At 41.3% G+C, this 23,914-nt stretch overlaps 2 protein-coding genes across 5 annotated transcripts in view; one reads left to right on the forward strand and one right to left on the reverse strand.

The window, feature by feature from the left end:
* The window catches only part of LOC136420808 (uncharacterized), a 29,519-nt gene extending 14,354 nt beyond the window's left edge, over positions 1 to 15,165 (forward strand). For 2 of the 4 annotated variants that reach the window (XM_066407916.1, XM_066407914.1), the window contains exons 2-4: positions 10,219 to 10,548; positions 12,210 to 12,286; positions 12,861 to 15,165. In XM_066407916.1, coding sequence (XP_066264013.1) covers positions 10,223 to 10,548; positions 12,210 to 12,286; positions 12,861 to 12,952 — 495 coding nt within the window. In that variant the 5' untranslated portion in view covers positions 10,219 to 10,222 and the 3' untranslated portion in view covers positions 12,953 to 15,165. Of the gene's footprint in view, positions 1 to 3,945; positions 4,197 to 8,600; positions 8,833 to 10,218; positions 10,549 to 12,209; positions 12,287 to 12,860 lie in introns of those variants that run through there. The other 2 variants (XM_066407913.1, XM_066407915.1) reach the window with 2 other exon arrangements.
* Positions 15,166 to 17,154: 1,989 nt separating this feature from the next.
* LOC136420878 (uncharacterized) lies at positions 17,155 to 21,925 on the reverse strand. Its single transcript, XM_066407994.1, has 3 exons — positions 21,584 to 21,925; positions 19,562 to 19,629; positions 17,155 to 17,708 (listed from the first exon to the last, which is right to left on the reverse strand). Exons 1-3 carry the CDS (start codon positions 21,922 to 21,924, stop codon positions 17,596 to 17,598), a joined length of 522 nt encoding a protein of 173 aa, XP_066264091.1. The 5' UTR covers position 21,925; the 3' UTR covers positions 17,155 to 17,595.
* Between the last annotated feature and the right edge of the window lie 1,989 nt (positions 21,926 to 23,914).

The following is a 23,914-nucleotide window of genomic DNA, read 5'->3' on the forward strand; positions in this document are numbered from 1 at the left end:
GGCAGCCGCTCATTCAATATCGTGCCGCCTCGACAATTGCAAAAACAATTCCGGCTTTACCTTTAACATTTCTGGTTCGTTGATATGATAAGGACATCATACCACGTCCTTGGGTTATGCATTTTGCTCGAGGCGCAGGGTTTTCAATGAATGCATATCACGGTTCTCATCGACATCATTATCAGTTAACGGAAATTGTGTTGTGTATCATGATTAAATACAATGAAACCCTTTTGGATAGACTAATGAGTTGTGAAGAAAGACAAACACAGACTAATGAAAGCACGTCTGAATAACATATTCTACCATGTCCTGTGTGACTTTTGTTGATTAAGTTCATGTCCATGAATTTTAAATCAAATACTCAATCCTTACGCAATTGCAATATGCTTGTAAGTTGATACTAACATACAAAAGACTGACAACTACTAATGATCGTCGAAATTGTTACTTCAGAAACAGAAAGCCTCCCATAAAATGCCATGACGTCACTTTAGCAAAATTGGTCGCCATCTCATCACGTCCCATTAACAATAAAGTTTGAAGTTTGTTTCGTGAAACTTTTACACAGACGGTAGATAACAGATTCTACAAGGGCTGGAAACCATCATTACTACAAACAGAAACCAATAACTATATGTCCAAAATAGCCTCGGATGGGTCCGCAAAATTACTTTTTGCTATTTTATGAGCTGCCCTCTTGAAATGGGTTTTGCATTGTTGGTGACAATATTGTTATATTGCCCGGTCACAAGGACACCTTTCGCAATTGCCTATATTTTGTCCGCCGGGGAAAAAGTACGTTCAGCTGTGCAAAAGCATGTTCAGAAGGTTGAATGAAATAAGAATCCTTTGAAATAACGTTACTTTCTACAAATTCCTGCGTTTGCCATGGCGTTCACTTCTTATAATCCATGACCATTCATATCTACAGTAGCAGAATCCAATGCCCTTTTGTGTAAGAGTAATGTAATGGCTAAATGTACCATAAAAGATCATGAATTCATGTAACTTGCAGTGGCTCGTCTATTTTGGACGATGTCTTGATTTAATTGATTATTCCATGCTATAAATAGTCTTAGAAGTAACATGCAAAACTCTCTAAAAGGCTGGATTCACGCGACCATTTCCCCACCCATGCTTTTAAGACCTACTCTGTAATTTCGAGTCAGGGTATAGTTGTAAAGCGGCAAATAGACCATATCTATGCTTAGAAATATTATGCCAACGTCCTCAACACATTCAAAGAGCTTTTAGCAACCATTGTCACTCCCACCTTGTCTGGGAAAGGAATTACTTTGGACGGCCTAGTTTCGAGTCATTGTATAATTGAAAAGTTGTCAATATCCAGACGCCAAAGGGACGCCGTTCACATATTTTTGCCCCAACCTAATGCAATGCTACATTTTCCATATTAATACTTCACAAGCATCCACAATCCTCTCACACTGCTGTCCAGTCGTACCTAGAAAACACTGATGTTCGTTGGCATAATATTTTTAAGCATATAGATATTGTCTATTTGCCTGGAAGAAGCGCTTCTGAATCTGTAAATAAGAGCCCTTTTCTCTTTAGTACCACCATCTCTGCCATTTCCCCCCGAAAATGTAAGCCTTTGACAGCATTTAGATGTCGTTTATAGGATCCGTGAGAATCTTCTCCGCATCTCCTCAAGAAAGACGTCAATTTTCTTCCTTCTCGGAATTTCTGAACGCGAATGTACTGAATGGTATATATTTTATATGAAACGTTTTGCATACTGCTTTTTAATCAGACATCATACTCGACACTTGTGTACACAGTCTGGTTGATCCGATCCATGGACATACATAGCCTAGGGGTTCATGAACATCGTTGCACCGTTAGCACATATACATGTACATCTATAAATGGTGATGGGAATATGATGCTGCATGGTGATAAACTGTAGCCACTCATTGCTGCTGGGGTAGGATCTTGCATTTGCAATATGTACCCATTCGCCCCACGTTCATGATCTACAGTTTGTTATTCGCACCTTCTGGCAGACACTTAAAAGACGTGAGTTGCTGGCTTAGTACTCAGTGTAAATGTCCCATCACAGAACCGTATCACACCTACACATAAGGCCACTAAGACCTTCATGGATAGCTCAAAATGGGAAAGTTACCTACTTTTACAACGTATCAAGAGCGGGTCAAACAGCACCAAACGGGCGTGCTGTTGGAAATTTTTATTTCTTAGCTTCAGAAGTTCTGCATAGTCTTGTATGATCATTTTAGTTTGATTATCTGTATGTTTGTGTATTGTTTGCTGTGATTTTTCTTGTGCGAATTTTGGGTATCCCGTCAACATGTGTTGTGGCTGACTTCCCCTTCAATCTCTCCCGCCCGACTTCCCTGATCTGTCTCTCACGACTTCGTGATCGCTCCAAAAAGATCGGATTGCAGTATAGCAAAGGTCACCAACATTCAACGACCTTTTGGGTCTCATCTTTGAAAGTAAGTTAAGGAATTTCCCAACATTTCTCTCCAGACCAGGTAGACCATGGCTTGAGGAGTCCTTACGCCTATGGCTTATCAACGTAATATGAAGTGTGTTATCATTGCAATCTGCGGACAGCAATATGCCCGGCCTGACACATCAAGGTATCTGCCAGCAGCTAGCTAATGTCATTGTCAATGGCACAGATTTCCCCATGTATTTCTGACGCATTCAAATGCCTGCAGGGTGACTTCAGAAGAACACTTTGCAGTTCAAAACTTTACAATTCCAAGTTGACATGGCATGTGCTGGGCGGAGAGAGAAAGGATGCATATATATAGAGGGAGAGAGAGATAGATAATATAGTTTCTAAAATTGAAACATATGGTCACGCCAAAACAGCAGAACATATATAAGACTCTACACGAGGGATCTACACAGCAAGTCTATGTTTTAAGCGTGCGTATACACGGGAATTATCGCCTTGTTTCTAGAACTGCTCCTGATTGTATTTTACATCGATTCGTCTAACCCTCCCCCCACCAGTAACAGCATGTTCCACGATAAACGGTGCCTTGTGTACACTAGATATAGACCATCCGCTGTGTGTGTGTGCTTGTGGTTGGGGCCTGTTGCAGTCACTCCACAGGTGTACTGACGTCACGAACCGTTACTTGTAGCGTTGGCCTCACGAGAACCCATGCGAAACCACGAGACAGCTTACGGCGCATCTATTTGACTTCATATTCCCGCAAGGTGCATTATGTTATTCCGAGGAGATGGTGCTTTACCCAACATAAAACAACAAACTCCCTCTGAGGCATATGCTTCCATAACCATCTATTGCCCACCAAGCGGTTGGACGCCTCTGCTGAGGCCACAGCAAGTACATTTTATCAATGACATCATCTGCAGAATCCTAATCTAATGCGAGAGCGCGAGAAAAAAGAAGGGCACAAAAAACAAGATAAATAGTTTTTCAAAACAGAGAGCATAAACATTATGATTAAGGACGAATTGAAGCGACACGGCATGGTATCAAAGCCACCAAGTCTTATTCCTATACTATGGCTAGAGTCAAGAAGTACAGAGCGTAACGTTAGTGTAATAGCCCAGTATCACCAACTAAATTTTAAGACTACCACACTGTTGCCTCTATAACTACAGTCCACTGTACTAGTGTCACTTCGACAACTACACACGACATACTTTCCAAGTTTCGCTATTTTCTTGTCATATTGACCATCGTCGGAGGGAAACGACTATCAAGCGAAAATCAATGCGCACAGATGTCATCCATAAAATCTACTTGTTGTGGCCTAATGTGCGATGTTCTACAATGATTACCAATACGTACGATTTATGCATAACATTTCTCTTTGGGAATTATCATGGATGCTTATCGTCCATATCATAATATTGGATGATATGCTTTATTTTAGTTCCGGAAATATTCTGTATGTTTTATTGGCCTGAACGTCTTACCGAATGTTGTAGGGCCCCCATAGCAGTTGCTATCAATCTTATGACTCTGAGTGCATCCAGTCGGAACCCTGCGCCAAAGTGGGTTCGCATGCCCGCGCATGTATAGAGTCAGATGGGACCCGGCGAGTGACTCTCGCTCTTGAAATTGTCGAGCGAGATTGCCCAGACCAGCTGGCGTTTGTCAATGGTGTCGAGAGTCCCACTGTTGGAGCAGCCGTTTTAAGTGGGATCCATCTGACACAGTGAGGGTGAGTTCCCCGTGTACTGTGCATTAGTTGTACATTCCTGAGATGTTTTATCTTGATAAGGTAGATTTCATAGGGCTTGATGTTTGTTGAGAGGATGGACCAACTGTATTGTGGTCAATTGGCAACATAGCAGTAGTTACGTCGTATAATACGGTGAAGTCGGTCAGCATAGTTGTGAGAATAAACAGCGATGTACGTTAGATAAACATTTGTTCGGGCTTCTTTGGTTGGGATTCGAAAAGATTTAATGGTGACCACTTGTCCTGGGTTTACTTTCCTGGCTGGATATACTCTCGTGAATTTATATACATTCCAGTATCAAGCTGTCTGCCTGTTGTTGTTTTATGTTTGAGGTAGATGTTTTCTTCGAAACTAAATTATAACATTTCTTCACTTTTTAGTCAATTAATTTGTCATAACATCAATAATAGTATGGCTATTGCTTGTATTTTCTAAGATGACCTTATTTTCATATTTAGTATATTCCGAAAGAGATTTTGTTAAGTGTTTAGTATGAACTCTGTGACCCTTAAAATGCGCAACTGCTGAGTGAATATTGTTATCTGCCTTATCTAAAAAGCTTTCTACTTTTCCTCCTTCGGCATTACCAAATGCTCTTGTAAAACATGTCACCAAAAGGCTCCATAAACTCGTTTTTTTAGCAGTTATGACGATCCATTGCTCCTTGCTTGAGGAGAAATATTTTCAACTTACGGTATGTTTTCTCTGGTGGCCGTTTTTCATATAACATCTCAACGACTCGTCGCCGTAGGCAAGGGAGCGGTGACATGTACTCATCGCCATCTTTCTGGTCGATGGATAACCTTCCTCTTAGAACTTCCGGCGATACATTAAATTGCAGTCGTCAGTCAGATAATCGCTGTTGGAAGCTCCATTAATTGGTGATTGTTACGTGACGCCGGGAGTGCTAACTCCGCACCAGCATGTCTTACATCACAAGATTGCCTTGGAGCTGGTTAGAGAGATGCTGATTCAACTAATGATGAGAAATAAGCTTTATTGACTCAACAGAAAAAGTACAGCGACTTTCGTATGGTCAACTGCAAGCTACAGAATATTTAGAAAAACAAATTAAATCTTAGAATTCTACTTACTGAGGATCAAAGGCTCTAACATTAGTAAATCCGTAATATCATATTACAATTAAGTATGGGTAATCGTGGTGTTCGGTATGTTTGCTGACAAATAAGCAGTTTCTAAGATGTATTTACCTTTTTTTTTTGCATTGCGAATGTTGCCACATCGAAAGATATATTCAAAACCGAGTATCTTGAAATCGGTTGTACTAAGAAAATAGATATGAATAACGTCTTACGTAAGACATCATATCTAGAGCACTCCATGCATGATGTGTTTTGGAATGGCGTAGGTCGTCATGAGAAGATAATTGTAGGGTATTTTAGGCCTTTAGATGTGTTTTATCAAATGTCAAGTGTTCTATGCACTCTCAGTCTACAACATCGTACAGTTGATGGACTGGCTTCGATAGCAACCAGTTGTTCTTTGTAGTTGAGATACTTCTACCATATTTCAAACCATTGTCGTCATTTCTCTGTAGGGGACACCGTTTAACATCAGCAGGTAAAGGGTTTCCTATGTGAAAAGCCATAGACAATTAACATGCAACCAGCGATTGGTGGGTCAACTTCAGGTCTCTTTCAGCCATGCTTCAAGACAGAAACCTATTTCTTCCTCACCAAATATGTTGACACTGCCTTTGCAGATTTCATGGCATAAGGGCCAGTAGGAAAGACCATCTGATCATAGCTTCCTTGCCCATGTTCAACCGTTCCTTTTGTGAATGTGCTTTATGATCTTGTCTAGAGTATGGAGTAACTGCAAAAGCTTGTCTAGTGGGTTCATCGCAACTCTTCAACCGCAACTGCTGTTGTTACTTCTGTAGGGATTTGCATGTATCATCAAAGCAACGCCCCAGCTCTGAAACCACCTTATGATTACCCAATTCAATCGTTAATTACATCTCAGTCAATCAGGCTGCTCTGCAAATGTCATTTTGCACCTTGTTAGTGTGTCTGTGTCTCCGTCGCTCGGGAAAACCCGACCCTACAAACTCGTCTCGAAATAACTTCTTGTCACAATGATGATTACTTAACTGAGACGCTGAGGCGGTAAATGCACTATTCCCGCTGGGTAGCTTCGTTTAAGCAATCCCAGCTTCAAATTAACGGAGACGCGACGGGAATATTGATTATCGCCTGTCGAGAAGCTAACGACTGCCTGCAATTAAACATAAACCACATTGTGTTCGCATACGAGCCTTCCTTCACAGCAACAAGCATGTTGCTAATGTTCTTCCACAAAAAGAATGCATCTTTACATTGAAAGTAACAACACAACTTAATTTGCAGTTAGTCTGTCAACGTGCACGCAAATAGATCTAATAGGTCGTACATTCACACGTAGGAGGCTCTAAGAACTTGTTACCAAAATATTCATTCTTTCTTTAGTCAGTCCATTACCTTTCCATACATATGTAAATTCTATCTACATTGTGTTCGTATTACACTTTTTGAACGCATGTAAGACCATACAGACATTGTAAAATGAGAAATGACACACGGAAGTAACATTACCTGGAAAACATATAGAGAGAGAAGACTTTGTCTTGTAGAGAAAGTTTTCTTTCTTTTTACTCTTTGACGTACTTTGTCTTTTGGCATATGCTTTGAATTTGCATTTGGCTTGTCGCCAGTTTGTACATCTTACTGCCATTTCAGGTTTTCTGATCCATATGCAAGACCATTTTCGTCTTTTGAACTTTATCATGTTATGGTCCACCACCAGCATTGCATAACATCAGTAGCCTGGCTAAAGCGTTTATCATTGAAATCTAGCCTTTTTGTGACGGTAGGAAAGCTAAGCTTTACTTCGATAAAACTCAACTTTAGATAGACAAGATTTGTAAGTGCACTTCTGAAGCCACTGTCTTGCTAAGTATTGCCGGGAGTCCAGTTATAAAGCATGGGTTGATATTGCCGTATGTTCATGACCATATCGGATGTCTAGTCACGTTCTATCCGTTGCTTTCGAACCTACTCTTGGGGAATGACCGTTGTGCATGGGAGAAGACCAATAGTAGATTAAATCCCTAATATTATTGGCAGAAGACACGTTTTATTGGTGGTAAATCGTTACTAATGGATACTATCATACGAGTGGCTAATATCATACATGTACAACTTTGAGTTATTGATATTGAATGATACAGGTATTATCTGTCAGTTTGTCTGTCTATGTTTTGGAACGGTCTAAAGGAAAGCAATAATTTGCACTGAAACACATGAATGTACCATTCATTTTTGTTTTCACATTCGACTTTTGTTTGTCGTAACCGGTGTTTTTTTTGTCCCCAAACACGTCGGACAAGTATTTTTTTTGCTATCTTGTTACTATAATCTACTACATGTACATTGTTTGGGGAAACCGCAAAGATACCTGCAGAGCGTTGGCACTTTAATCAGTCCTTGATGTTAAGAGCTTGTATATACGACATGTATGATAAAGAAGTGGGGAAGAAAATTGTTCTGTGACCAAATTGAGCAGTTTGTCTGATTTGTTCCAATCACATTGACAAGAACATGCCGCCATGCCTAATTTATATAGTCTGCACAGCTTCTCATAGTACTGGGCTGTTTGGACATTGATACAAAGGCTTCCGTGGCAAGACGCAAGGGGGAGAGACAGTTGCTCTATGGCCAATTTGAGCAAATCATCTGGTTTGTTCCAATCACATTGACAATCACATGTCGCCATGCCTAATTTGTATAGTCTTTGATAGTATACAGTACTGGACTGTTTGGCCATTGTTGCATCAGGTTCAAGACACAAGGGGTAGAGACAGTTCTTCTGTGGCCAATTTGAGTAGATCATCTCATTGACAATCAAATATTGCCATGCCTAATTTTTTATAGTCTATCCAGCATGGTACTGGACTGTTTCATCGTATTTGTTCAAGTCACATTGAGGTTGTCCGGTACAAGAAAGTAATTGCACATACTGCCGTTCATAGTTGCATAGTATGTACAGATTCTCATCAGAATACTGGCCTACGATGTAAAAAGTTCGGCTGTATAAGAGAAATAAGAGGAAGGCAGACATCGGAGCATACCTTAACTTTTCTCTATTTCTCAACGGGGAAGGAAGCGGATTTGTCCAAATTGGACGCGGGGAGCAATTTTGTGCTTATTCTTCGTGACCTTTTTTTGATGTCCCCAGTCTATTTCGTACGTAGGAGTTGGGCGTCTTCGCTTCTGTGGTTTCAATTTCGTTCGCCTACAAGATGTCACAAGACGTTTGCGCATCTTTTATCTACTTCTCCCAGAAGGGATTCAAAGATGAGGCGTGTGATCCACACTTTTATTTGAGTTTGATCGTTTCAGTTGCAACACTACAGTTGAGATGACGTCATAGCACCAAACTTTCCATTGGCCCAAGGGAGGAAGTGTTTTGTGACGTATGTTGTGTCACGAGGTGATGACACGTTGACGTTGAAATGGAGTTGCAGATAACGATATAAATACGGATAAAGGTTTTCACATTTACTGCACAGAGGACTTTTGCTGAATTTCTGCAATTTTTGGCAGCATATCATCCGGTGAGATTGCAAGCTTTTTATCATTGTGATGAGATTGATTTTTGTTCATCAGTTCTGTTGACGTAGCGAGTCCTCAAACGGCTATATCACAGTCCCTTTTCATGTCTATTGTAACTTGGTTTCAACACATGAACGGGCTACTAGTTGACTTACAAACGAGACTATTATCCACGCATGTGTTGTACTTGCTGTACGTTTATCTTGAAATCTACACTTGCTGCGCGGCTGGATATGATATAGTATTGTAAACTAGTACTTCCTTCTCTAGTATCTGCGTTTTAGATTTGTAATGTCATTTAGATGATGTTATGGCTAATCATAAGAGCTGCTTTCCGGCAATAAGAGCAATCAACGGACGTCCAGATGCTATCATCCCGTTTTTCTAAGTCCATGTGATTTGTGTAGAGCTTTTACAGAGTTTTCTATTTACAACCGGCTTAAAATCGCTCCAAATGGCATTTCTCTGGAGTAGTTAAAAGTATTTGGCAATGGGCGGCGTATGTCTAAAAACGGGCAGGTAGTCATGACTTGTTTTGTTTAGTCCGGTTCAATCAGTAAGTGTCTTGTGAACTATCAGAGGTATTTTATTTCTATGTGTCTATGATAGATGTCTATATATTCAGTAGTTGCTGTTGCATTGCATTTATGATTTAACTTTTCCATCGATTTTGTTGTTGAGTTACTGTTTGTATGTATTTTGGATTTACTGCTTTCGCAATATGTCAGCGGTTTTGGACTTAGGAAATTAAAGAGACTACCCATTTGTCTTTTGAGATGTATATAAGTACATTTTTCCATTTAAAACTTTTGTTGTTAACTTATTTATTTACTGTTTTAATGTATTTGGGGGTTACTGTTTTCGTATCTTTGTCAGCGCTTTTGTACTAGTACTTGAAAATCAATGGTACTGCATGCCCGCTTGTCTTTCGAGATGTATATAAATGGACATAATTTTTCGCAAACGCTTCAAATGACTTTTCTAGCGCCGTGAATATAATTTCATCGTGAACTACTGAATAGCAAAGGTCTTTATTATATTCACAACCACATATCTAAGAAGACCTGACGTTTCGATGTCGATGACCTTCTGTCATCTTCTTCAGGGCAATTCTGACTGGTTCACTTTGCACTGCAGCTCACAGTGATGTCCCAAACGTAGAGTATTGTCACATACATTTGGTATAAAGTCGGGTTCTCCTGTTCTTTCCATTAGTCACTGACAAAGATAGCGGATGCTGTCTGAAACGTCTGTTTCAAAAGTTTATCCAGTGCCTTGAGTAACTGTTTTTGGCATATCTTTACCTGGATATCTACCTTTCATCAGCGTTGTCACATACATAGATATTACTTTACTTTTCTGACTCGTTTTTCTGTCTTCTTCCACAGACAGATGCGTTGCATGCATGTACTCCTGGCGGTGCTGTTCGTTGGCCTGCTGTGCAAAGGATCATGGGCCTTCCCGAGATGCTGCTGGAGAAGGACGTGCAACTGCCCGCACTTCAGACGGCTCTTCGGTCCCCGTAACCATGGACACGGCATCCTCACCGTCGGGAAGAGGCAAAGAGGCGAGGGGGAGTACAAGCCCCTCCCCCGGGGGGAACATGACCCCTCCCATGGAGGACTCCCCACCACTCTGGTGGACATCCACCAACCGGCCCGGGTAGATCTCGACCGACTGGAGGGGTTGCCGGAACTTACGTTAGACCACGAGTATAGGTTAGTTCCGTTACATTAGACCACGATTATAGGTTAGTCCCCGTACGTCAGACCACGGGTATAGGTTAGGTCCCTTACATTCGACCACGAGTATAGGTTAGTTCCCTTACATTAGACCACGAGTATAGGTTAGTTCCGTTTAGTCTTTAAGGTTAGGCGTTATGATTGTGATCTTTTCTCCTCTATTTTTCCTAAATAGATAAATGAAGATAATTGCATCGCAAGCTGCATGACCATCTTAATAGAAAATTATACATAAGACATCAATCATCAAATGATCCCAAAACATATCCTCAATGATCATAAAGATGCAACTTTTTTCCAAAATATGTGTAACTCTTATGCATATTCCACTCTATCGTTAGTATGTTTACTGACTCTCTTTGGGAATTTTCTCTGACATTGGATCTCTCCTTTGCAGATCAAATCATGTTGTGTTATGTAATAAGACAATGTTGCTGCGGTCACTCTGCCGCAGGGAGAGACTAGAAGAGACTTATATCCTTATACTTTATCAGCAACCTCCTCTACTTCTGAGCACACTGAAACAGCAAAGACACATAACAAGATCATATCTTTGAAAATTATGTAATAAACACTACTTATTTTTTCATATCTCTACTGATAGAGAGCGCGCTTATAGCAACACCTCTGGTCAATCAGAATAGACATGCACCATGATACACAACAACGTGAAACCAATCAGACTTTACGGACACGGTGTTGAACAGGAGGCTTGTAAGGTGCTGCCCTCCACCCGTAGCTGTAATATAGCTGATGACAGGTGGATTCATGTGGGGAGGTCACCTGGGATCACCGAGGAATGGGACGTGATTCCTGATAAATGTCAGATCCACCTTTTCAAATCAAAGGTGATAACAAAGAGTTCTAAGTCACAAGTCAGGTTTCTTGTGCCTGAGGTCGTTACGAAGGATGCTATTCGATGACTGCCAAATGGTTGGCCATTCTTCATAACCGTTGAAATGACGTATTTTACAGTCTTTGAATGGCAAAATGACGTATTTCTTGATTGCTAAAGACAAGGACCAGATCATATCTATTCATGAAGGCAGCCAAAAAACATGTATCAGTTTGCTCACGGATAGGACGGAACCAATGTTGCCACGCGTCCAGGAACTAGATGATTCACTTTTAACCTGTTGGATAAAAACTATCAAACAAAACTGTTTCATGGACGATCCAATCCAACGGTGGCGATATTGTCGCATCTGTAAGTGGTAATTGGTTATGGCGATGTCCTTTGGTGACGGTCTAAAACAGCCTTTAGACTACACAAGTCTGCATTGCATGGGTTGTCACTTTGAATTTTTCCCCAGTAACTCGTGTTGAGGAAAGATTTGCATGTGTAGTGTAATAAATGTGAGAGAGCTTTGAAGTTAACTTCGTAAGGCTCTAAGAGGGCTGCCGAATTTCCCAATGCCACTGCTGTCTTCTTCTGCAAGAATAACTCATTACTTCCGGCACGTGACCTTACCAACACGTGAACCCGAATAAAGCCTGTATCGCCCCCCGTCTCTGCATGACGACAGTTGGTGGGTTTTGCTGTTCCTTGAGTCTTTCTCCGTTACAGAGTCTACTCTAATGTGTCTTCGCGGATACTCTTTCATACTAAAGTGACGTTTCTGCCTATCGTTTCTCAGTGATCGGAAGAACCATCTTGAACATTCCAAGGTGTGGGATCTCCTGCACCACCTCCGCCGGCTGCTGAATCTGACAGGTGAGCGTTTTGATCTTTCCCCAGCTCACTGTGTGTCAGGCCCAATGTCCACAGGTCAGAGACCTGTGAGCGACTAATGATAAAAAGACTGTTCTCCAACTCACCGGAATTTTCGACCGAACTACTCGGTCTTCGTCAGCTATCTGACTCAAGCGAATGTCGACACGTGCTTCTATACGCAAGTGTGACGTCAGCACTAGGTCAGAGTTTGCCGGAAGTCGGTGGCGGGGGCCGATACCGACTTCCGGCAAACTTTAACCTCAGATGAACTTTCATGATCATCGATATCATTGCAGCTGACATCATTGGAAAGATCTTGGAAGACCTTAAAAATCTTCGGAAGATCGTTGAGGTCATTAATAACTCATTGGAAGATTTTAAAGATCATTGAGCGCTCCCGAAAGTACCTTTAGAAGCTTTGTGGAATTTGGGGACGCTCAAAAGTCTCTAAACGGTCTCCTCTCTGTGGAAAAGTGGCCAAATGATACGTCAAGTAACTGTGGTAGATAAGTTGATAATAGATGATAATAAAGCTTTTATAATATCTGAGGCAATTTATTCCATTTTTCCACAGCTGAGGCTGACGCCAGATCTAGAAGACGAGTGACCGATTTGCAGCCATACGAAGCTACTCCAAGACACTGGCAGATATCAATGCGCCGTTAAAGGGCATCCCCAAATAAGGACCTCGCCCAAGACAAACAATCTAAGTGATTAAGAAAGAAAACATGTATCCAAACAAAGGCCACATTGTTAAACACAGGTATCCATAGAAGTTCAATAATTGACTCTGTTCATAGAACTAGTGTTAAGTGTAAGTAGCTTTCAAAACAACTGAAATACATTGTAGAACAACAGTTTCTTTTTTTCCTTCTTTTTTTTCTATTTTACTTCCTTGTCGCCTAAAAAGGAGTAGTTGACCTCCCAACTAGAGAAATTTTTCCAAGCATAAACTGAGATGCCGAGCTTACATTATTACACCTTCAGCACAATCTCCGGTGTCATTTCCGGCTGGAGATTATATGCAGCAGGTAATAAGGCCGTAACTGTGGGAAGATTCAGAACCAAACTGGCATCCTACTGTGGTTTCAAATTTCTGGAAAAATGAAGGAAAAAAAGACTTGAGAAATGAAACAATTTTATTTGGCAGGATTTCTGTCTTTTGACTGACTCATATATTATCAACCAACAGGACGCCTTTCGCGCGATATTTAAGCATTTGTCCCTTCCAATCTGAATAACATAAAGTGTTTTGCAAACATGCATGAATCTTAAAAGACCCGGCACACTGGATTACAAGATTCCCAACCTTTTCTTGGACTTCTTCTTGGACTTCTTTTTGAGCTATTTCATTACTAAAGTATACGTTACCAGGAGTGCTATACTTTCGTTCTCAGTGGAATGTTGTTCCGCTTGCTTTGTCAGCTGCGTCAAGTAAACCTATAATGAAATACAACGTAGATAGTGTCCCTGGGGTTGATGGAATAGTATATTCATCCAAAGCAAACAAAGAGCTGTATAAGACACTAGATAACCACATTGGTGCAGTAAGTGTTTCGTAAGTTTCCAGTACAAGTCATGTGAGTTGGCCGCATTGGAGTAAGTGATGCAGTACCATACGACCAAATTTAAACGAACAAATGCACGTTATAACGGCAACGTGATCAATTCCTTGCTTTGTTTATTGCACGACAAAAACCTGTTACTTAGTTTGATTTTGCCACGGGGCATTGGAACAGCCTTTGCCACGCTTGGCAGACTGTCTTTCTTTAGCCCAAACCAATAACATAGATAAGGCTATTAAAGAAAATTAATGAAGAAGTACAAAACAAAATCCTCTGAACTGCTCACAAACAGGTGATGTCACTGTTTGAAACATGTAAGCCAAACAAACAAAAACATTACTTTCTCTGACTCCTTAATCCCCATCTATATTATAACACATTATACCCTGAAAATTAAATCAGCTATGATAACGAAATGCCATTAAAGGATTCTCCATGGATGTAATATAGATTACCCTTTTTCTCTCCCCGCCTTAGCGAAAGGCAGGCCATCTATTTCTAGGACAGCTACGCGAGGGGAAACTGCCTAATGCTTTAACCTTTGTCCAGTGTTTCGCTCCGTTAGATTAAGGTGGATTTGTGACCTACGTCATCGTGACATTACAGAAGTTAGCACAGCACCTACGGCAGCTTCTTGGACATCAGAAATAAATACTTTGAAATACTTCTTCAGAACTTGAACGTGTCAAAGCATTAAATTCCCAAATATTATACAGTATTTCGTGTCATGTGTGTATTGGTAATTAGTTGGTTCGTCAAATATCGTGTTAAGCACCTCTATGGTGTACGGAACACAAGTAATAAGCATGTATAGTGGAGAGTCTGCGAAGTACTCTGTATGCATGGGTACAAACAAAACGGGAAAATCCAATGAAACATCATTGTGATTTCTTCCTAATTTGTTTCAAGGCAAAATCTGATATTGGCAATCAACTTTTTGTTGTATGTCTACAATATCAATCAGAACTTTATTTTTCTTCTTTAGGAAATGTGACAATGCCGTAGCAAATATGAATCATGATATATTAGCAGGATTGGTAACGAAAGGTCTTGACTATTGAAATGCAGAAGTGATATGATGGCAAATATGATAGTGTTACAGTAGCTTCTTGTAGGATAAACTCATCTATATCACTGGAATGTAACGGTTGTAGTACCGTATAAGTGGTGCATGTAGTGACTCATACTTTGTCATACTTCTAGCCCGAACCCCCCAAGAACTCAACAGGTTATGACATGGTGCTGTTGAACTAGATTTGTCTCATCTGTACACCTTATGCTTGATGGAATAAAGCTGACTATTTAACCCTCGAACGCCTGATGTTGCATCTTATTATCTTCGCCGAGTACTTGTACTCGGAGAGGATTATGTTTTTGGTTGAAAAATCTGTTGGGTGGGTCTGAATGTATGTCAGGAGCATAACTCAAGAAAACTTCAATGAATCTTTATGATTGTTGGTAGGTGTGTAGTGGTTGTGTAAAGGAAGGTCAAGTTCGAAAATGGTTTACCTTGCGTTTTTCAATAGTACTGCAGCGGACATAGCATTTTTTTTTTTGTATGTAGGCAAAAAAAGTGACGGAAACGTTGATGGATCTTCATGATTTTTTGCAGGTGTGTAGATGTTGTGAAAACGGAGGTCAAGTTCAAAAATGGTTCTCCTGGCACTTTCCGTCGGTACTGCAGCGGGCTTTGTGTGGATGTGAATTTTCTTGTGGACAACATAACTCAAGAAGCTGTTGATGGATCCTTATGATATTTAGTGGATGGGTAGGATTTACCGAAAGGAAGGTCAAGTTCGATAATGGGCCTTCTAGCGGGTACCAAAGGTACTGCAGCAGAGCTTCAAAATTTAGGGGCATATTTTCTGAAAGTGCTATGGTCATGATTTTTGTGTGGTAGATAGTTCATGCCACAGAAAGTAAGTTCTGTAAATTTTGGCCCCCTAGCGGCTTGTTAAGAACCGCAGTGGGTGTTTTTGTTTTGACATGCGGACATGAATAACTTGAGAATGGGTCGACAGATCGTCGTGATGTTTGGTATGTAGAGAGCTCGGATGGTGCTTTATATAATCAATGACTAATTATGCAAATAAGGAGCTAATTTGCATAATTAGTAAGGAAAGTTTGTTAACCCACTGCCTTTCAATGGGACATGGGACATGGGTCAGGTCAGGTCAGGTCAGGTCATGTAAACAGCCTTGCATAAACGTACATGTAGGTCAAATAAATAAACTATTCTCCAAGCAGAGGTGTGGGTCCTGCTGGTTTTTGACGCGTTCAGTTTAAGCATTTTTGTTCAACACGGTTGGCGACATAACGAAATAGGGACAAAATAGAAAGCCTGACTAGAAACACCTAAAAACGTGCCAGATTTATTCTATTCATATGTATTGACTGTACTATTTCATCATCACTTTCAACTTTCAACACTGCCATATCGAACCTTTGTGGCCCATATAATATCAACATACTCATATTTTTCATGACCAGTTATAACATATATCAGCACACTCTACACATATACTAGTCCTGTACCACCAAATGATTTTAACCCTATCTTAACTGGACTCATTCGCCCAATCATAGCGTCCAAATGGTATGGTGCATGATCAAATTTGCAGGGGGTGATAGGCACGTAAATATAAATCACTTTCCACAATAAGCCTTGATTATTTGGCGAAGATAATGTGTTTGTGGAACTCTAGTTTTTTAATGAAATTGTCATGTAACTCGCCTAAACATTTACATGTATACAGGCACAATGATATGCTATTATTGATTTGTTTATCTCCACAATTATGAATTACCCAAATTTCTCTTAAGATTGGCTTCTCGCCTTGCTGCAATTGTCTCCAAGCAGGCTTGGGCAAAAAAAGTTTCTTAAAGTACAGGCTAAGAGACTTAGCAATGTCTGGCAATGAGACTAAATGAACTGGGGCATCCTTTCACCTTTACTGTCCGTGGAGACTTTGGTAACGACTTATGTGCGCTGATCTTTTCGTGTCAAGTTCAGACGTACGGTACCAAATACTGTCATAGCTAGGCCTTGTTCCTTTTTCTTTCAGGGTTTGAAATCTCCTACAGAAAGAATGTGCCTTTTGCCTCTTAATTGTGCACTACCTTGTACCGAGTTACTAACCGAACGGATTGTTCAGTCAAGCTAGTGGTGTGTGTAGTAGTAAACACGACCCGTACCTCTTCCCTTATAATCTCGGTGAAAAGCGGCCTGCAGGCTTGAGCTTCTCATGAAAAAATAAAGAAACAAACAGATTTGATTTCTCCAACCTCCATCAGGAGATTTCTTTTCAAAGATAATATGATTCTACATATGGCATTTACCTAGTGCTCAAGATATAGAACCATAAGATATAGAAATCATTAATGACTGGATAATATTTTAACAAAACTTGCCGTTCTCTGCTTTAAGTTGGTTTTGAATCGCATGTTTGAAGATTTTATCAAGTTGTGATACCAGGTCACAATCGAGGAGAGAGAAGCGCGTAACTCTATATAACTGGTTCCTCATTATATAACATCTGTTCTTGTGATCATAAAGATACTTGAGGAGTAGTCAAACAACACACCCAAAGTTTTATCTTTATATTCTCGTCTCTTTTATTCCATGTTTTCACGGAACTACCTTCGTCATAACGACATCATAAAGACGTTATTATTCAAATGTCGTTCTTGCTTGCTGATCTGCTCCAGTACTGGTTGCCCTGTCCCCGTGCCGCTCCATCGGTTCTACCGCTGATCCATGGCGGCGCGATGCTGTATTAACGCCGGCGGCTGTTTCACCAGGGTCACTCCCCGACCAGAGCTCGGCCACAGTCGTGAAGCTTTCGTCAACGATTTCTCTGTGACATCAACGAGAAAATATGTTACAAGATAAACCTTTAAGGCATGTGAAATCGCTGAAGCAGCACTAGCTAGTGCAACATTTACACGTTTCCCCTACTAGCTGTATTAGCTTGTAATATAGCTCTTAAGTCGTTGAGCGACGCCATACTCGGTCCTAGCACACTTAGACTCAAGACTCTGCCAAAGGCTAATGCAGCCACTAGAAACCATCGTGACGGGAAGCCAGCGTTTCCCATATCACAGGAAGTGATTTGGATACAGATCTTTGAACGAGGTTGTCGTGTCTTCTGGCGTTTCTGCCTCTCTGTGACCTATCCAGACTGCCACAGACGGTAGCGGCCTTCTCTGGGTGCCAGCATGTCTGTTTGTTTCCGCGGTTTGCAGCACGATACAGATCTCTCTGGCACGGAGTGAGTCAGGCGCGGAAGGGTTGATGAATGGTGCGATTAAGGGATAAGTGTACGGAGGCACCCCCATGTCTTACTTAATGCTGAGTCTGCCTGTTAGGTGGGGCTGATCCACCTGTTGGATCATCATCTAAACTCAGCACAAAAAGTTCGTAAACTTGATTTTGGTCGATCGCATCAGCACGTTCCCTTGCTGTTTCAGTAGCAGGGTATATTTGTACAGGGAGGGGTTGCTAGGCCGTCCCCTTTAACGTGCTCGAGGCACCTCCTGGAACATGAGGCCCCATTTTACCTCCCTTCCGAAAGACGGGTGCAGCCCCAACTGTGATGCCCTGCCCAGGATTAAACAGGGTCTACCAGTTGCCAACTAATTGGAATCAGGAGCTCAACTGTGAGGCTGCTACCGTTTGAGCTGCATGGACGTCTGTGCAAGATGGATAACCGGATGAAAACTCTGAAGCTAAGTCTAAGTCTTCCACCCCCATCGCTATGATGCTGGCGTCAAGAGCTGAGACTTTTCCTCATCTTTCGAAGCGCTGGTTGTTTATGAATGGAGTAAAACATAAGCTACGCATTAAGAGCCTGACAATATGATGACTTTTTCATCTCTCTATCACATCTTTATGATCCCCGCAAATTACTTGCCATTGGCGTGTCTTACAGTCTAATTGTTTCAGGATCATCGCTCCTAAAGTCATGGATTAACGTAAGCCTTTTCCATCTACGTTAAAAGAAAATAAAATCTCGATTATTTTGTTAGCCACCTCCTCAAGTAACCTATTCAATCCCCCCTGTTTCATTGCTAATTTTTCTCCTGAGGCGTTGGATAGAAGGCTGTCGTTTGTTGATCAATCCTTTCATCCTTCTGAAGAAATTTTATCAGTTTTCGTAGAGATGAACTGTGAACGACCACTTTGCATTTCACACTTATGAAACTGCCCTCTAGTACTATACTGGTACCTAACCATGCTACATAATTCTGCTGCTGTTGTTGACAACCTAATATCTTTCCCGGATGCCACTAGCCGGTAACAGAGTTGTTTGCTGTTCAAACTTCGATTTTTTTTGTTGCTTTTCAGTGCTTAGATGGTAAGAGACAAAGTCTTTCGTCTTTTCATGATGTCCATATGCCATTCTTGTATTTTGAGGTCCATAAAAGTTCATCGCTCTATAAGTACTGGGAGCCGTATAAGAGACAAAGTCAATGAACCTTTCTTGCTTTGTAATCTTACTCATGCTGTTAACATGCTGCAATAAAATAGGGCTCATTCCAAGGGCGTGAATATCATCCAACTTTCACGGGAAAATAAACACTACAATTGTAGACTTACACAAAGACTGAGTTCTGATTGCATATCACTCGTTAAGTGTCGTCGAAATGGAAGAAAACTTTATTTTCAAAATTGCCAAAGTCATATAAGAGACTGCAACGGTGTACGTACCTCTGAGGTTATGGAGTCGCTCAGCAAGGCGGTGCAGTCTGACACGGACACTGATGACGGGGTCATCTCTGAAGCAGAAGATATGAATATAATATCATTTCTGGGGATTCCTCTTTTTATTTTGTGATTATATAACTTGTCGCAAGACACGATGTCTTGTTATTGAACAAGACAGATGGACCACGACGTGAGGAAACACATCAGCGTATGTCCGTGAATGGTTTCATCAGGTTACGTTTGGGACCGCATCTGTATGCAGCGACACCTATAGCTGCAGTTCAAAGTGAACAGGCCAGAATTGCCCTGAGGAATGTTGAATAAAACACTTGGTTGTGTGCATAGAGTATTTTTACTCACATCGGCTTATGGCATAGGTCACTGGCAATCAATGGTTATCTCACGAGAGAAACAATTAAAACTTACGGTTTTTACCAAAGGTTATTGATGTGCATAGTTACATGCCGATGCACAGTTTCATCTCGCGTTGAGGATTATTCTATCCTACTTAGAATAAGTAAAAGATTATCAGCTGATGACGACGTCCACCATCACCACCACCAGTTCCATAGCTATAATGACGACATCACTACATCTATTTTGATCGTTATTTTCCTACAGTTAAAGCTGGTTTCACTTTGATAGTTATCAATGTGCCTGTAGAACAACACGTCCTGTGAGATATTTTATAAGATCAAACGAAGTTCCGACAATCATCCATCACACTGGCAACGGTGTCGTATAGAACCAGAGCCGGCATCTCTCGAGGAATGCCGGGTCATTATTGAGTCTAGGACGTAATTGCACACATGGCTCTCAGCGAGCATTTTGGTCGACTTGTGGGCGCCTCTGCATCACCAGGAGGACCAGACTTAACCATTCGATATCAAACGTAGAGCGAGTATTGTTAATTTAAACTCCAAAAACTAGCCTACATCTCAAGAATTCTCTATAAACAGTTGTGCAACTCATCGAGTTTTACAGTAGGACCAGTCGCACAGATTACATTGCAGCAGATGATCGCTTGCTGTGCTTTTCTAAAAGCTTAGCCCTCCGAGGCTTCCGTCTGGTACTAAGCTTACCTTTCCGTCTCAAGCTCCTATGTTGACACGTCTTTGCCGGGAGACCTGGCAACCTTATTCAATTGAGAGCACAGTACCCTCCCTGATCATAGTGTGTGGGTAGGCACGAATGTATTACATTTACTTTGGGGTCCTGAAGTTACATTTCACTTCACTAAAGCCATTATGCACCTTTAAGTTGCAGACTCAGTGGCTCCTGCTCTAAACCAAATGAGTAAAAAGCTTTAGGATGAACGTATACCTATGGATTCGTGTCAGTATAAATCCCCCAAAACATTCTCCAAGCGAAAGCGTCTTTCAGTAGTTCTCGTTTCACGAAGCCTTTGATAGAAATGACAATGCGTCGGATAAATCACAGGAAGTGTATTGGGAAGTGCATTTCTTCCTTGCTGGTGCCGGATCACGGTATTCAAAAAGTATATACATTAACTGTATACAAGTGATTGTTAAGCATAGCTATGATAAATCACATGTCCTGTACATATAGCTGTGATATATTGCATTACTTTTCTAGATATAGCTAACACTAGTAATTGAATCGGTCTCTTTTTACAATATTTTCAATCACTGTCCTTGTCACATATATGTTTCCTATTGTCCACATACTTACAATTGGTGGTTCAGGCACAAGTTGCAAAATTAACTATTATCATAAGCATATTTCATGTTGAAATTCAAATCAAGTTCAGTTATTTCACTTTATTTCCCGGTCACCTTTGACCCTTCGCTGACGTCACACTTTCGTTCAGGTCACGTGACATAGGCGTCGGGTCATTTCAACTTGAGAAGGGTCAGAGGACTGGCCGAAAGCTTGTTGGTGAGTGCTTTATATTCTGTGCGGATTTATTGTGTACGAAAATAACGTGTAAAACTTTAATTATGTCGATTACCGTCACAGATGATAATTCTTCCTTCATATGAATATGAATATATGATATTTTACCTATCTGTGTGACCCGGTATCGGCGCCCCCTCTCCGTGAGAAGTTGTCAGAAGTTGGTTCGGTGAGAGCGTGGCCGGCCCGTGTCTCCACTGTCGCTTCCCGGTGGTTAGAATGCCGTACCCATGATTCCCCGGGCTGTGCAGACGGCTGACGTACGGACAGACGCACGAACCGGACTCACAGCACGCCGGCTTCTGCGCGCGACAGCGGAACAGCATCGCCACGACCAGCACCGCGACAGCAACCTGTCTCACGGCCATTGAACTGTGAAGATAGAGAGAAAAAAACAGAATCAAGTTCCCCTTGATAACGATCGAGCACACATCTAACATCATCATCATCATCATGATCTTCATTCGCGAGCATAGCGACTACAGACATGCGTAGTTAGGTCATCTAACTGATGAAGAAATTCTCTAGTTTGTCCATCACCTCCTAAGGATCCCCATATGCAACTATACCAGTCATCCGATTGAATTGAACCTCTCAGTGTTCTCACGATTAGCTTACAGCGTCTATTTGTTACCGGGTCCCAGGTAGATTTTAACTCCGAGTTAAGAATATCCCGGGGCCCGACCATGCCCAAAACTAGCGTAAACTATACCCGGTGGTACCCCTTTTTCTAATTGTGACCGAAGCATTACGTGTATTTTTATCAAATACAGATTCAACAGAGTAACACAGGTGGTTGAAGAAGAATCGTATTTTATCATCACATTCGCTATAGACCTTAGATTCTCAATTAGGAAGAATGTTTCAAAGATTTGCCTCGGTAATGTAATACTTGAAGGATAGCATGATTAAGACTTTAATGACTACTTAGCCGTGACATTGATGTGTCACATGTAGTCCATCACGCAAAAATGTCTGCTGTACTCCTTGAGTATCGTCACGACTCACGCGTATAAGATAAAGTGAAACCACGCTACACATATACAAAGTGGACATCTATTCTACAGAACGCTGGGGTCATGATACCCACATTCATTGTCCAGTACTCACTGACGTCACAGGCTGCATTTGCATAAGTGCCCACGGCGGTAATGATGTAATATCTGAGATATGATCTCCTGCCACTAACTGCCTTCCACAAGAGCAAATTGAGGTGACCAAAGTGGCTCACCACAATGCCAAAGGGCCCCGTACAGTAAACCATGTGTAATCAGAGTAAAATTAGTTTGGCTGTTGGCACCACTCAGATGACAACGATAAAGAACTTAGATTACTTGTTTGACAAACTGTGGCATTATTGCAATCAGCAGTAGATTGCGTAGCCCTCGATAACATTGCAATTTTAACTTAGATCATTATGAATAAAAAGTGTTAAAGTTTAGTAAAATAATCATAGTCTGCGGGTATATGTGTAACAAAACTACTGGTGAAATACTGTGAACCTCGGGTGCCGATATATGACTATATTGACTGTGCTCTTTGTTTATCTACCTACGTTTGGAAAGCAACACCATACATCAAATGATTGCTTGGCCCATCGGCCATCTCAGAAACGTGGCGCCCTCTGCCGATTATAACCAGTAGGACAGCGCATGTCTTCTGTCATGAATTTTTCCATGATAAATGTTCTGCCTGCATATCTCTTTTGCTGCATGTATAAGCGGCGCTACCTATCGACTCTTCTCAATATTACAGACGCTGTAGGGTCCAACTACAGATGAGGGGAATAGGTCTTAGCGGGCATGTCGTCACTACCATTTACCACACATATCATTTTCATAAATTTATCTCTTTAGAAACAGGTAATTTGGTTGGCGATCGTGAGCGAATAGTGTTCTTGGACGCAAATTGTCTGCAATTTTACTGTACTGTTTGCAATTTCAATACATCAAATCAAATTCCCAGTCCCAGAACTACAACTAACTGGTATTCCATGCATTCTTGGGATACATGTGTCGCACAAAATTCAGCTGTCGTGTTACAGAAAAGGGCTGTCTTCGATCCTTGTCGGTGGTTGGTTCTGTCACAGCCTGCTTTGAAATGCTGCGACATCAAAATCGTACGGCGACCTCCGACGAATTTCACCGTGCCGTTAGGGCCCTGTCACACTTGTGTGTATATCATGTCCGTGTGAGTTGCAGTTTTGTCATACGCAGGCGTACGCACAATACGCACCTAATGCGTATCTCAATCGTTTTGTGAAAGTTTTAGGTACGCAGGCATACGCAAGGTACGGCCCAGTACGCCTGATAATTTTGGAACTACCCAAAACTTTCCGTGCGAACGCTGTTACGCAGCTCAGACGTTTATAACTACGCAGTGCATCCGTCCGACATAGGTCGAGTGTGGGACGACTTGAAGTCGCATAAGGGAAGTGTT

This window comes from Branchiostoma lanceolatum, chromosome 15, assembly GCF_035083965.1.
Source record: "Branchiostoma lanceolatum isolate klBraLanc5 chromosome 15, klBraLanc5.hap2, whole genome shotgun sequence".
In the NCBI taxonomy this organism is placed as follows: domain Eukaryota; kingdom Metazoa; phylum Chordata; class Leptocardii; order Amphioxiformes; family Branchiostomatidae; genus Branchiostoma; species Branchiostoma lanceolatum.